Raw genomic sequence first — 15,154 nt, 5'->3', positions numbered from 1 at the left:
CCTTTAGAGGATTAGAGCAGAAAGTGTCACAATTTGCACAGGATGTCCTGCTATAATTTGGTGATCCATAGATGTCATTATCACCATTTCTCTGGGTGTTAGTGAATTACAGTAAATATTCTGGATTAGAGGTAGCTAGCCATAATCGGAGCTTCTATATCTAGGTTGTGTGACAAGAAGAATACAAGGTCTCAGAAGGTTGCCACTCAAAATCACAAACTGAGCAATTTCATATTTAGGTGTGCGGTCAACATCCTCTTTTGTGGAATGGAATTCAGCAAACATACCTTCCGTCTTGCAAGACACTGAGGCAGATCTAAGGAGATGGGAAGTCTTGGTTTGGCTGCACAGGAGAATTTAACACCTTCAGCGCGGCGCGAATTCTCGCGCTGTGCTGAAGGTTCTAATGAGCCAACGGGCTCATGACGGAACCGTTCCGTCATGAGCACAGCTCAACCGATGCTCATGACGGAACCGTTCCGTCATGAGCATCGAAGGGGTTAACATTAACATAATACCGATAATTATAATACCAAATGTCTCCCAAGCCCTGTAGATCCTTATAGAAACCACCATTGGCAAAGCCTTTTAGACTTGTCTATGCGAGATTTATTGGCTTTGTCAATTTTATTTTAGACATTTTGAGCAGCAGCAGCATGACAGATTTATAGTATCCATGGTCATCAGGCATGCAGCTATACATTTACCTATCAGTGTTTATGCTACTGGTGTGCGTTTCAGTTGAGCCCATGCCCTGTCCCACCAGTTTCATACCATTGTTTTCTGCGTCTCCTATATCCGCTCAGTCATGTCTACTGCAGTAGGCCGTAAATGAAGGGCCCCCGGCCAGACTTAGCCTTTATGGCTAAATATCCCTAGATTCCCACCTCCTTCGGGGATAAACCTACTCACCTGGGTTTCCGTCCTCATCAACGGTCCTCGATGCTCCATTCCTACGCTTGGGAGCATGAGAATTCTCGTCAAAAGTGGAGCTTCTAGCTTTCTCCCGTGGAGTTCCAGGACCAGCATGGCTGATGTCCGGTGGAGCCGCTCTGTTCAGCTATAGGGGAGTCTGGCCCAGGTATCTCGCTGCGGCCGACACCTACCCAGCCTGGCATTGGGCACAGCTCCCCCCTCAACTCCGCTGCTCAGCTTCCTCCTCCCCCGCCTTCTCTCTGATGTCCCAGGTGTGCAAAGTTTCGGCGGAATCCTTTCAAAGCTGCCGATGCCTCTCTGATCGCTCTGGATGGCTGCAGAGGAGACGGTCGGAGGTTTTCCCCTCCTGACTCTTCCCCTGCCTCTTGGCTTGCTTACTGCTGCCTTCCCCTACAGTTACCTCACCTCCAGCTTGTCAACTGGGATGATTTGGAGACTTACAGGAGGTAAGAACTATCGGAGCTGCGCTATGTGGCATTTTGAGTTACTCTCCCGAGGCACCCCGAGTGCCTTCAGCAGCATGTGTGAGCCGAGCTTCAAGGAGCCCAGGAGCAGCGCGAGCGCCCCTCAGAGCCTCCAGAGATCAAAAATCCGCGCGCGCCAGGGCCTCACCGTGTCCATGATGCAGTCGAGCCAGCGGCCCACCACGGAGAGCCCAGCGCTCCTGCACCTCTCCAGGCTCCGTGCTCCTCCACCACCAACTGCTCAGCGCCCGGGCGGGCGCCATTTTCTGCTGGGAAGCTCCGGAGCTCACCAGGTCAGTTAGGGGGCAGACTACGGGACTATCAGACCACCAAGAGCCTGCTTTTAGCTGCCACTGAGCCCCCCCACGCACAACGCCACACCCCACAGTGTGTTTAACTGGGCTCTGGTGAGAGGCCCCCTCCTCCTTCCCTTTAAACTTTGTTTTAGACTTTGCTGCCTCACTTTCTGCAATCAGCTGCCTTGGCGCCCGTGGTCTTTCTTCCCTGACCCCTGGTCTCCGGATTGAACTCCTCTGCCCCAGTTCCTCATGGACGATGAGGCTGTGACTTTGCTGCTGACTGCCTTTCTCCCCCCGGACTTGCTGGCTATGGCAGCCCTCTTCCAGGACTTTCGGACTTGGACCTTTATGCTCCCCGCCATTTTCTTTTTATGACTCTCTTCTTCTTCTACCTTTCTCCTCTGCCATTTTAGCGATCTCTGACCTCTCCCTCTGTCCTAGCGACCTTTCTATTGTCTCTCCTGTTGCCTCTGACACACTCCTCACTGTCTTACTCATTACTATCTGCTTTCCTCTCTCGTTTGTCTCACTTTCCTGCCCTTCTCTGTCCCTAGCTTGGTGCTGTGACTGCCTCCCCCCTCCGACCCCACTTAATGGAACTCTGCTTTTCTGTATATAGAGATGACTCTAATCACTAGTATATGCAGTAGACCTTTGTACTCTACTATTCCTATGTGACCCTTAGAGTATATCCATTAATTTCCCTTCCTTATGGATATAGGATAACTCCAATCACTAGTATATGCAGTAGACCATTGTACTCTCTACCATTCCTATGTGACTCTTAGAGTATATCCATTCTTATCCCTTCCCTATGTATATAGAGATAACTATAATCACCAGTCTCTTCTTTGTGTGACTTTACATCTTGTACATTTGCAATTTTTTTCTGTGTGTATCTTTTATGTAACACATGTAATCCGAAGTCCTTATGTTTTGCAACTGGTTCTTATGTAAAGCGCTCTGACACCTTCGGGTAAAGTTTGCTCTATATAAAATCGCATTAAATAAAAAAAATAAAAATAAAATTGCCGGAGAAGCACCCATGCTGGTTTCCAACTTTGCTATCGACAACGGATTGGACACCGCTGCCGAGAACACTTGCTCAGGGACTGCATGGCTGTGACTCGAAAATAGACTGCTGCACCCCTGACTTTCGGATCGTTTTCCCCTTCTAGTGCCTCTCCATGAAATCAGCGCTTATTTTTCTTTTTTCCGGACTTATCCTTTTTGGTTCTTGGACCCTTATGCTCCCTGCCATGTTGGGACTATTTTCCAATGCCTCTCCTACCCTCGACACGCTTTTTTAGCAATCCCGGTTTCCTGCTGGATGACTTTGAATTTGTCTCTTGTTCGCCACGGACCTACTCCTCGTTCTTCTGATTTTGTTAACATCTCTGGTGCCTTATCCGTTTTATTTTCCTCGCACTTCCTTGTCCTTATCTGTTTTTCCATCCCCTTTCCTTTCTGTGCTCCCGCATTTTCCTCGTCGGCCCCTTAAGGTGTTTCTTGCCTCCGTTTTTACCGTTATATCTCCTGCAGTTTTCTGCCTCATCACACGTCCACTCATTGCCATCCTCGAGTTTTCTCATATTCCCAACTCGTGTTTTCTTTTGCTACTGTGTAACATTATGTGATTGTTCTGTAACCTGTGTAACTTGTTTCGTACTGATACTCTGTAAAGCGCTCTGATACCTACGGGTCTAGCCAGCGCTATGTAAAACTCAATTAAGTAAATAAATAAAAATTAAAAAAAAATGTAATCTAAGCAGGATGCATATACACCTTCTAGGCAAGCAGGTTAACATCCAGGCTATCTTACCAGACATATGGGATTGTTCGGCTGCAAACGTTTTTGCCCTCCATGGGCAAAACAGTGTGAAGTCCACTTCAATATATTGTTTGCATTACGTTCCCATCTCCTGAGGGAAGATTGCGTTTCCCTTTTGTGTGTTACGGCAACTTTCAGAATTGAGCAGGAATCTGCTGCAGGAATCGGTCTCTTGGATTTGTTAGTGTGTTTTCTTGAAAAATTAAAGTAGTGCAGCTGTGCTGACCAGCATTTCTCAGTATGGCTGCATTTTGTCTAGACAAGAATCCATACTTTTTTAGATCTTGTGGGCCTGCTGATTTGTCTGTGAACCGGCTGGTAAATTCTGGTCTTTGTTCACTAGATCAGCTCAACAGAAGGCCACATGAGTTATGTGGAAATTGAAAAACCTGCTCATTCCACCTTGGAGATCTTTTCTTGAGCTATGTTAAAGGCATCTACATTCTACGTTTATCTTTAAAACAAGCTGACCTCTCTCATCAGTACTTACATAATATAATGCATGAAGTCTTGCAGTGTTTGCTTACAGTTACTCGGGACACGCCCTCAGTGTGGCCCACTAACCAGAGAGATGCACTGTACTTTACGCTCTCTGATGGGATTCTAACACTTTGTTCTTGTGTTTGTAGGTCAATGGCTGGGATATGACCATGGTAACACACGACCAAGCAAGGAAGAGACTCACGAAGAAAAATGAAGAAGTGGTGAGGCTGCTGGTGACCAGAAAGTCCCTCCAGGAGGCGGTGCGCCATTCCATGCATTAGTAATTTGAGAAAGATTGATGAGGCGAAGAAGGAATCCACACCGGCGACCAGACCAATCCAGCCTAGCAGGCACTCTGAATGCCAGCGTGAAGCAGAAAAAGGATTCAATACAGATTCAAGTTTTTTGTTTTTTTGAGGAGGGGTTAATTGGAGGGGGGATTACTAATGCTTTTTAGATATCTTTCCTGTTCTTTAGCTTGATGCTTAGTAACACACCAGAGAGTATGTTTTGTCAGTTTTTAAAGCACAAAGAAATTGCATTTGATGTAAAGGAGAAGTCTTGTAGGAGTTTCACTGTGTGCGATTCACATAACGGGAAAGGGCTGCTGGTAGCCTGAAAGTGCCCTATCTTTTACCTTTTCCATTGAGGTGTGTGTTCAAGGAGGACGCATTTTCAAATATAACAAAATAATCAGGTGATTGTCAAAGCTGCCTCTTGCATGGAAGATGGGGTCCCAGTGTATTTCCCACAATCCGTGAGATAGACCTCATTAGGATCAGAGTTTTTACCGTAGGTTGAGACAACTACCAGATTTCCTATTTACAGGACACCACATTCCTAGAAGGGGACAACCACTCCAGCCTGTCTGTATGCAACACTACATGAATTTAGGTGGTTGAAAGGGAGTGGTGAAAAACAATGTTGACAAGTGTTAATGTGTAGCTTTGCCCTCTCGCCCCCTTCCTTCCCAGGCTTTACAGCTTGGGACAATGTGATCTACACAAAATCACAGTACTTCAAGAGGCAGAGCCGCAGTTTCTTCTCTTCAAGACCCTTGGTTTAAGCAGTAGCAAAGTACGGGGACATTGCAAAGAGGTGGGCTGCTGGGTGGTCTGGGTTTTAGATTTTAAGTTAAGGAAGTGCCATTGCAGAGGCAGAGTGTAAATTAGCCAAGGCCAAACATGTGCTCTGAATTGGTCTGCTTGATTGGGTTTTCACTTGATCAGAATCCTCCTGGAGCTGGTTACTCCTCTTTGCACACAATTTTCCCACCCCATCCAGTAATACATCCACGTCCTGTTCACTAACATAAAGTATTCACTGATGCACATTTTCCCGCCCACATGCTGAATGATAGTGCCGGCTGCAGCAACAACCAATAAGAGTGGAACTAAAACGAGCTCATGTGTGTTTGCTTGTGAGTAGGAAGGATATATTTTTCTCATGAAAGGTGCTGTGATGAATACAGTGAGAATATAAGTTATGTGCCCACATTTCATGACATTGTAGTGACGTCCAGGTGGTCTTGGTGTCTTCTCATTCTGTGTTGGCTGTTTGCCTGTGAATGACGAGTGTTGTAGCGCAGCTGTCAGTTGCCAGCCTTAAACTGATCTGATGCTATCAACCGTTGTCAGTTCTCTCTTCAAAGGTGCACAGAGTAGGTCCAGAAGGGTCTGATCCATGACTGATTTTCAAGCTTTATTTAGATAGAATGACGTTAAATAGATCTCAATACATAGTCTGGGGTTATCCTGGAAGTCCGGTATGGGTATACCAGTTAGACCTGCTCTCATTCAGTGGGAATGACTTTAGTTCTTGTGTGAATAGTTGATGGATTAAGATGCTCTGGAGCAGGTAAACAGTGAAAATCATATGTCCATGAGGTGTCTTATATGCTGGCTTAGGAGCTTGGAGACAAGAGCTTTGGTTCAGGCATCTACATCTGATCACTTTGTGCGATGCTGGTCAACACACCTCATCACCTTGTGCCTCAATGCCCTCCTAACTATTGGAGCTTTTACACTCTAGGGACTGAAGCTAAGCACACACCCTTCCTAACCATGCTAACCATCCATGAAAAGGACCTTGTCTAGGAAAAGGGGAGGTGGAGGTGGGGACACGTTTTGGGGATCATTCATACCAAAGGATTGTGATAACTGTGGTATTGATGCCTAGGGACTATTTGTATTCTATTTTTTCTTCAGCTTTTCTGCTTGTAACACAAACCCTGAGCGCTTTCGTTGAGCACATTGAAAAAAGACTATTTTGAATGTCTGATTTGCGGTTGACACTTTTTAACTGTGTACCTCTCATGGACCAGCGTGCTTCGACTACATACTTTTCGTGCAGTGTATCTAGAAAAGTGAGAGCTTCTTGTTTTTAAAATGTGCTTTTTTAACCAATTGTTTTTATAACTAAAATAACTATTGACACTGATTGATGGGTGTATACTGTGCATTGATTAATGTGAGTTTACCTGAAAATTATGTATTTTTGTTTCCGTAATTGAAACTTCACTTTCTATGCGACTTCCCCGAGTTAAAGAAGTCTGAAACACCGTTTGACAACGCTGGGTATTGATTAAGCAAGGTTGAAAGCATCCTTGTGCTTGATGGTACGATTAGATTTGTGATTCTGGATCTCCAGCTAATGCGTTTTATGCCCATTTGTAAGACTGGGCTTCAAAGAAGGGAACCTATGCTTTTATTTGAGAAAATTGGAGGCTTCCACATTTTCAGTGGGTGTATTTTAAGAATTTCGTATTGTTAATGTGGGTGAACAAGCCAGAAGTTGAACTGCAAAGACAACCTTGATCCCGCTACCCACCTGCTAGGCCGGCTCCCTGTCCCACCAGCCATGCTCCCTGTCCCACCAGCCATGCTCCCTGTCCCACCAGCCATGCTCCCTGTCCCACCAGCCATGCTCCCTGTCCCACCAGCCATGCTTCCTGTCCCACCAGCCATGCTCCCTGTCCCACCAGCCATGCTCCCTGTCCCACCAGCCATGCTCCCTGTCCCACCAGCCATGCTCCCTGTCCCACCAGCCATGCTCCCTGTCCCACCAGCCATGCTCCCTGTCCCACCAGCCCCGCTCCCTGTCCCACCAGCCCCGCTCCCTGTCCCACCAGCCCCGCTCCCTGTCCCACCAGCCCCGCTCCCTGTCCCACCAGCCCCGCTCCCTGTCCCACCAGCCCCGCTCCCTGTCCCACCAGCCCCGCTCCCTGTCCCACCAGCCCCGCTCCCTGTCCCACCAGCCCCGCTCCCTGTCCCACCAGCCTCGCTCCCTTTCCTACCAGCCCCGCTCCCTTTCCCTTTCTTCATGAGCAGTCCAACTCGTCGTCCTGATATTTTCAAGACTCTGTGTGACTTTGCCTAGGGGTAAAGAGAGCTCCGCCAGCCAGTAAAATGTGCTACTTTTTAGGACCCTGTGATAGTATCGAATACACAGGTGTGATTATGCATTTGTTGGTATCCAGCAAATAAGTAATGGATCATTTCACAACACTATTTCAGGCCTGCTCCTGATTTTTCAGCCAAGCTATTAATCAAAATGCCAATGATTTGTGTATATTCTTTTTTTGCAATAGAACTGCGTTGACCAAATTGCTGCTTTATTATGTATTTTTGATGATTTTGAAACTTTAAACCTGTAACAAATGTGGGGTTTTTCCTAATCTACAGACGTTGAAATAGTATTTTTGCCATAATTTTAAATGATCTGCACAGAGGTAGAATGTAACTATGGTGAGAGGCATCAAACCTTCACACCAAATCTAAGTGCCTCAAGTGTTGAAGATTTCCCTGAAACACTAAAATATTTTTGTATGAAGATGAAGTAGCACAAAGCATTGTTCAGTGCAAGTATTTAGAAGCCTTTTGAGCGACGTGCACCACTTGAGCAACTGACGCTTTCCAAATACTCCCTCCTCATTAAAGAAGGAGATCAGTTGTGTGGGTCTTCCCATTGGCTGTCACAGGTGATAATCACTATTTATATCGCACACTCTACAAAACTAACTTTTCTCTAGGACCTTAAATAATAGGTGTTACTAACAAACCTAATTGTACTCATCTGGGTCAGAAGGCTAAATGTGGCTTCTTGGAATCCGACCCAGTGACCAGTATTTCATGGGCGAGCTCTGTGACCACTAGTGATTGTCATGTAAGCTGCAGTCATGTTTGGTAATCTAGTAAATTGTTGTGTTTTCATCCAAGTGTGTGCCTTCTTGTTGGTATCTACCCTACTGTTTTGTACTTAATTTCCTTCTAATATTTTCTAAATACAATTTCTCTTTGCACAAAATAAAAAATAAACTACTTATGGTTGTATTTTTTGTTATTTATTAACTATAAGATTTCTTTCAGTCTTAAATGTGCACTCAAAATGAACTGCCACTTTGTAGGAACGTCCAGCAAACAGGAAATTACTCAATTTTATCTGTATTTTCTGATTAGCAAGCAGTGAGGTTTAGATGACCTGTATAATTTGCTTCATCTGCAATAAGCTTTATCTACAATAACGGGATTGTCCTAATTCAATCCACAGACAGGAACCTGGAACTACTCGACAACCTGTTCCCCACTTTCAAAGAGCACCTCTCCAATCCTCGGACCTCCACTCATATCACCTCCAGTACTATCACCCCTGACTTCACAGCCCCCACCCACAACCCTTCTAACGTAGTTCAGCACCAGAACGACACTCACCTCGCCTCTACCCCCAGCACCCTAGTCAATCACCCACCTGCTGTAACCACCCCACACTCCTCAATCACAGACACAGATCTCTCCCCTTCATACACCAGCCACCCCCCCCTCATCCCCTACCAACCCGCGGACCTCCACTCATACCGCTCCCACCCACAACCCGTCTAACCTAGTTCAGTACCAGAGCTACACGCACAACAACAAATCCCACCCTTTATCCCCCCCATTCTCAGTCCCCACAACCACCCTCTAACTAATCACGCAGAGCACACCACATCTATTAATCTAACTCCCCCTCCCCACAACAGGACCATCTCCAATCCCATTTCCCCCCCCTCTCTCAGCCCCCACTACCTTACCTGCTCCCCCATCACCACTAACATACACTCAACCTCAACCCGGCTCTCTCCGCTTACCACCAATGCCCTCACCTACACCACCAACCACCTCCCTACTTCATCCACACCCATCCCTCCCAAACTCTCTCTCCTCCCTAACACCAACCCGTACACCGACGCCACGGAGCCCTGCACGAACACCAACCCACCCCCCTACCCACACGCCAATTCCCAGGTCAGTCACTCACCCCTGATTTCCATCCCCAACACCTATCCCACGCTGGACAAGATTATGGCCACCCTCCTCCAGCTCAAAGAAGACATTCACACCATCAAAGAACTACTCTTCACACACCCCAGACACCCCTCACTCACCACCACCACCCCCCCTCCCAACATGTCCCCCACCCTTCCGGATGACTCTCCCACTCTACACCCCCCACACTGGACCGCGATCCCTGTCCACAATCGCAACAACCGCCCCGTCACCCATGCAACCCTCTTTCGGACCTCGACACACTCACCCTCCTCCGCTCCTACGACCCAGCTCCCCTAAACCACACAACCACCACACACCTCTGCATTCCCACGATATACTCAAATCCCCGTAGACACCCCACACTAAACAGAATCTTCATCCCCAATAACCTTAGAAAAGTCCCCCTCTCTTTAGAACCCTCTACCTCCCTCGACACACCCCGCCTCAAATGCACTCTCCTCAACTGCAGATCGGCTCTAGACACTCCTCCGCCATCGCTGATCTCATCTTAACATTGGACCTTGACCTAATCATCATGACTGAAACCTGGCTAACCGAATCTTCTAGATCTATAATGGACATTCTGGTTCCCCCCAACTACCACATTATTAGACTTGACAGTTCTGGCAAAATTGGTGGTGGAATCGCATGCATATACAGGAACAACCTCTCTGTTATGAAAGTCACCGCCCCTTCCCTACCGTCCCCAACTTCCTGTGAATACATCTGCCTCGATATTACCAGTGAGGGCAAACCGGTATGCTCTGTTCACGGCATTTACCACCCACCTGGGGACAACCTCACCTTCGCCCAACAAATCATGGATATGATCTCAACCAATTCCGGACGACAGCTCACCCAAATATGCCTTGGTGACTTCAACCTCCACTGGAACGATCACAATGATGCTGTGGTAAATAGTCTTAAAAATGTCCTCAACGCCCTTGACCTCACCCAAATATGCAACAGCCCGACCCACGAGAAAGGCTCTATCCTCGACCTTATCTCCAAAGAGGACTCTATCCAAATCGAGTCTATCCAACCCTGTGACTGGTCAGATCATCATATTGTCACATTCTTCATCAATGAAATAGTTAAATTCAACCCGGTTCAATCCTCCAAGCCTAAAGTCTGGAAAAGAGATCTGAAAAAACTCAACCCAAACTCCTTACCCCCTAACAGCTGCAACCTCCTACTTCCTCCTCCCGGCGCTACGGACGTCCAATCCTTGACTGACCACTATCTCAACGCCATGACCTCAATAATTAATGAGGCTGCACCCATGCAGCTAAGAAGAGTCTCAGCTAAAATCTCCAATCCTTGGTACGACGGGAGTCTCAATGAGGATAGACGAGCCATGTGAATGGCAGAGCGCACCTGGAGATCAGCTCCCTCTGCACTGCACCTAAAAACCCCGAAGAAAAAGAGAAACGCCTACTTCAGGAAGATAAAACTCTCAAAATCAGACTTCTTCAGCCTCCAGCTCGACCAAGCAAAAAACTGTTTGAGCTAATCAGAACACAATCCAAGGAACAACCCCAACCACTCAGCACTATGCGCGAAGCACCCTCCTGTGAAGACTTCGCCGCTTTCTTTATCCAAAAAACTGACAACATGAAGAGCGATCTCCTCATTGACGCAAGCCTTTACTCCAAACCCCACTGCATAGCACTCACTGAACAAAAAAACAATGCTACATGGTCATCCTTTGGCACCTACTCTGAAGAAGAAATTGGCAAACTGCTCAGCACCTTTAAACCATCCAATCACCTCACGGACCCCCTCCCTGCTAACGCTGTCAAAGACTTCACCCCTTTGCTCCTGCCACTCTGGACTAAAATTATCAACAGCTCACTTCAACAAGAAACCATCCCTGACTCCCTCAAAGTTGGACAAGTCACACCTTCACTAAAGAAACCTACAGCCGACCTCTCTGACTTAAACAATTACCGTCCCATTACCAATATTCCCACTCTCGCCAAACTGTTGGAAAAATGCTCACAACTACAATTGACTAAACACATTGATCAGTTTGATCTCCTCAACCCTCATCAATCAGGCTACCGAGCAGGACACAGTACAGAAACTGCCATGACTCACATAATTGACAATGCCCTTCAAATCCCAGATCAAAACGATACCTGCCTCCTCATCCTTCTTGATCTCTCTCCAGCATTCGACACCGTTAAACATGAGAATTTACTCGAACTATTAAACACAAGAATGGGTCTATCTGGGACTGTACTCAAGTGGTTCACTTCCTTTCTACACAACAGGTCGCAGAAATTCAAGAGCAACAACTTGATGTCCTCGCCAATACCTGTATCGTTAGGTGTCCCCCAAGGATCCTCCCTAGCCCCAACTTTGTTCAACCTAGTTATGGAACCTCTCACCACCTTGCTACAAGCATCCAATGTACACTTTCACATGTATGCCGATGACACCCAACTATATCTCAAATTACAATCCCCCAAAGACATTTTGCTCCTGAACTCAACGATCAGAAGCACCTAATCCTGGCTTGCCGATAATCATCTCAAACTCAATGCTCTGAAAACAGAGTTCCTTTTGATCTCACCTCCCGCGAAGATCTTTACCACTCAAATTTGGCTTAAGCACCTAACTGCACTCAATGTCCAACCCACCATCGTGGACTCAGCAAAATCTTTAGGCATAACACTCGACACCAATCTCAACATGCAGCAACATATCAGCAAGGCAACTAAGGGAGCGAACTACCAAATCAATACCCTGAGGAAACTTAAACCCTTCCTCCCAGCCAAAGACTTCCAAAATGCAGTACAAGCACTAGTCATCCCTCGAATAGAATACGGCAGCATCGCCCTCTGCGGTCTCCACCTAACTACTACTGCACCCCTTAGAGCCTCTCTAAACGCTGCAGCGAGACTCATCACTGGGTCAAAAAAACACTCGCATATTTCCCCTGACTTGAAATCCCAGAACTGGCTGCCTTTAGAAGCCAGAATACATCTGAAAATCGCCTGCATGGCACACAAGGCTATACACCTGAGCTCACCCGGATACCTCACCCAGAAGCTGACAATCTCTAGCGGCTCTAGAAACACTAGAGGCACAAACAATCTTCTGCTGAAACCTCGAAGATTCCGGAAGGAAAAAACTTATAAACGCTCCTTCTCAGGAATGGCACCCAGGATCTGGAACTCACTCCCTCCTGAAATCAGGCTCATCTCCTCCACTACACTTTTTAAGAAAGAAGTAAAAGCTATCCTCATGGCTAAATATACTTAAACTATTACTGTGGATTTTTTAAAGACTCTGCATCGATCTGTATTATCTGTTCGATCCCTTTGATTATTTGTATTACTTGTATTATTGACTTACCTGACTGTCTATGCTCCCATTTATTCGTAATATTATCATTATTGATGTACCTGTTTTACTATGCTCCCTCATGTACCTACCCCACCCATTACCTACAACTACGCTATGCCTAATGGTCTGTTATTCACTCTCCTGTTTGTATCCCTGCTTTGTAAAGCGCTCTGATATCTGCAGAGATCTTGTTTGCGCTATATAAAACTTTCAAAATAAAATAAATAAATGAGAAGCGGATTTAGAAAGGATTTTATAATCTATAGCTATTTTTTGCTATGTGGCAGTGACCACGTTTAGTTTTTTAAATCCCTATTCTATTCAAATAGTTCGATAATCGCCGCCCTTCAGTTTCATTAATTTCAAATATTTCGTATTTCTTATATTTTTTACTTTTACCCAAAGCACTGTCTGAAGGACAAACTGTACAATATAAGACCTACACATAGTCACAAGCATATCATCCAACCTTATCAAAAGATGCCCGTTCAGTAATTTCCCCAAAGACGAGAGAGAGCATGTGTGCCTCTGATATGACAGGGGCGGCCTTAGGCATGTGCAAGCTGTGCACCTGCACAGGGCCACCAAACCCCAGGGGCCACCACAGCAATATATATCCTTAATATAATAATCCTCTGAGGATGGCTATATATTTGTGCGGCGGCCCCTGGCAGTGATTTGGCGGCCTCTGGCTCTGTTCCACTTCCAACACCCTGACCCCCCCCTCTTTACTGGCCTCCGTGCTCCGCCCCGCCCGCACCACCTCTTCCGAGGCCCCCTACCTACGTTCCCTGCCCAGGGCCACCATGAGCCTAGAGCCGCCCCTGGATACGAATACGAAGCTCGTTCCGCAATTTGGAATCTGGTGGAACAAATGTTCAAACACGGGAAGCAGCACAAGATGTTTGGGGACTGGAAAAAGAAACTTGGAAATCAAACGAAGAGAAAGAGAAGGGTATAAGGAAATAGCAATCGACGATCACAGTTAAGGAGCGGTGGAAGAGCGTGATATTTAAAAACTATGATGCCACTGTTATGAACATTTGCTTGGTTTCACGAATGTTAAAAATTGTCCTCTTTGTAAAATTGTATCGTTTAATGTTGTGTGTTATTTGGCGGTGACTGTTGTCGTAAGTAAAGTATGGTCAGTCTTTCTCTTTACTCCTAATTATAATATATTGACACAGATGCCAGACTCCTAGTGTAACGAGCCCATAAGAAAGTCCCCAGATCGGAATATTTAGTTCACAACAACTAGACCAAGAAAAGGTTTGCTCTGCTTAAACTACTGGATGACTCTATTAAAAAAACAAACTAACACAGTTTCTTCTCTTTCAAGTTTCCACGTTTCCAGGTTTGCATCCACTTTTTCAGAGAACCTGTATTTAAGTATGGAAACCTCCGAATACACTATAAACATAGTATTCATGTCCTGCTGTTTCTTTGTGATTTTACCCTACCTTGAGGTGAGACACCTTCATTTTTGCTGGGTATTATAATTGCCTTGTAGAACATCAATGGCCTGTAGAGTGATTAGGTGCCGTTTCACAATGTGTACAACTGAAGCATAGATCTACTTCTTTAAGTAAAAATACTTCTGTCACAGTGGGCTGTATTTAAGCATTTTGGTATTACACGTTTTGGGGTTACTAGCCAAGCATTCAGAATTAAAGGTGTAGCAATTCCAATTTATCGGCCAGGAATCTTAGTACTTGAGTACCCCTGCAGATCCCAGGGAAGATGGATCATTTTACATGCCCAACATATCGGTTCATTGGTGATTTGATCCATATAGCGACCACATAATAAAAATGTCCACCTTTGCTTTGGATTGCTGTCCAAATTATTAGCATTTTTGGGAAGTGTGGAGATGTTCATGTAGCACTAATCTCCGTTCACAATCGGACTACTGGACGTCCTAGCCCTCAATGTGTGTAAAGTAATTATGCTAATAGAGCATTATGCTCAAACGTTTTTGGGGCCCTAGTTAAACACACGTGCACAGGTCAAGTACCATAATTTGCGAGTGTAAATTAACTTTTGCAGTTTTGTCAAATTAGGATTTACTCTCACATACAATAAACTGTGGTGCTATTTTATGTGTGAGAAAAGCCTGCTCACCTGGTTGAATGTTAGATAATCCAAGGCAAGTGTGCCTGCTGTTTAAGTTGCTGAATATTTACAACATTGCAGACATTTTTCCACTGTGGATATAGTCGGAGTTTCTCACATGGGCATGATTAATTCTCTATCCAGCGTAGAAATGGGAACTGACTACCTGGCAAATATATATATATATATATTTATATATATATATATATATATATATTATATATATATATATATATATATATATAGTTTTACCTTGGTGAGAAGTTAGGTGTATGGATTCAGGATGAGCGGTGTTTGTAGGCTCTGTCAGTGGTGGATGAGTGAAAGTGGAGCATTGGGTGAGGGCAGAACTGCAAGAGTGCCAGCTAT

At 45.6% G+C, this 15,154-nt stretch overlaps 1 protein-coding gene across 2 annotated transcripts in view; it reads left to right on the top strand.

The window, feature by feature from the left end:
* TAX1BP3 (Tax1 binding protein 3) overlaps window positions 1-8,334 on the top strand; it is a 173,155-nt gene extending 164,821 nt beyond the window's left edge. The window contains exons 4-5 of one of the 2 annotated variants that reach the window (XR_015308369.1): window positions 4,160-6,923; window positions 7,249-8,334. Coding sequence is in view for 1 of the 2 variants with exons in the window: in XM_086955025.1 (XP_086811151.1) it covers window positions 4,160-4,294 (135 nt within the window). In the remaining variant the exon portion in view is untranslated. Of the gene's footprint in view, window positions 1-4,159 lie in introns of both variants that reach the window. The other variant, XM_086955025.1, reaches the window with a different exon arrangement.
* Window positions 8,335-15,154: the final 6,820 nt, after the last annotated feature.

This window comes from Lissotriton vulgaris, chromosome 2_1, assembly GCF_964263255.1.
Source record: "Lissotriton vulgaris chromosome 2_1, aLisVul1.2, whole genome shotgun sequence".
In the NCBI taxonomy this organism is placed as follows: Eukaryota; Metazoa; Chordata; class Amphibia; order Caudata; family Salamandridae; genus Lissotriton; species Lissotriton vulgaris.
Note: the sequence above shows the minus strand (reverse complement) of the source record. Positions and strands in the feature narration are given on the sequence as shown.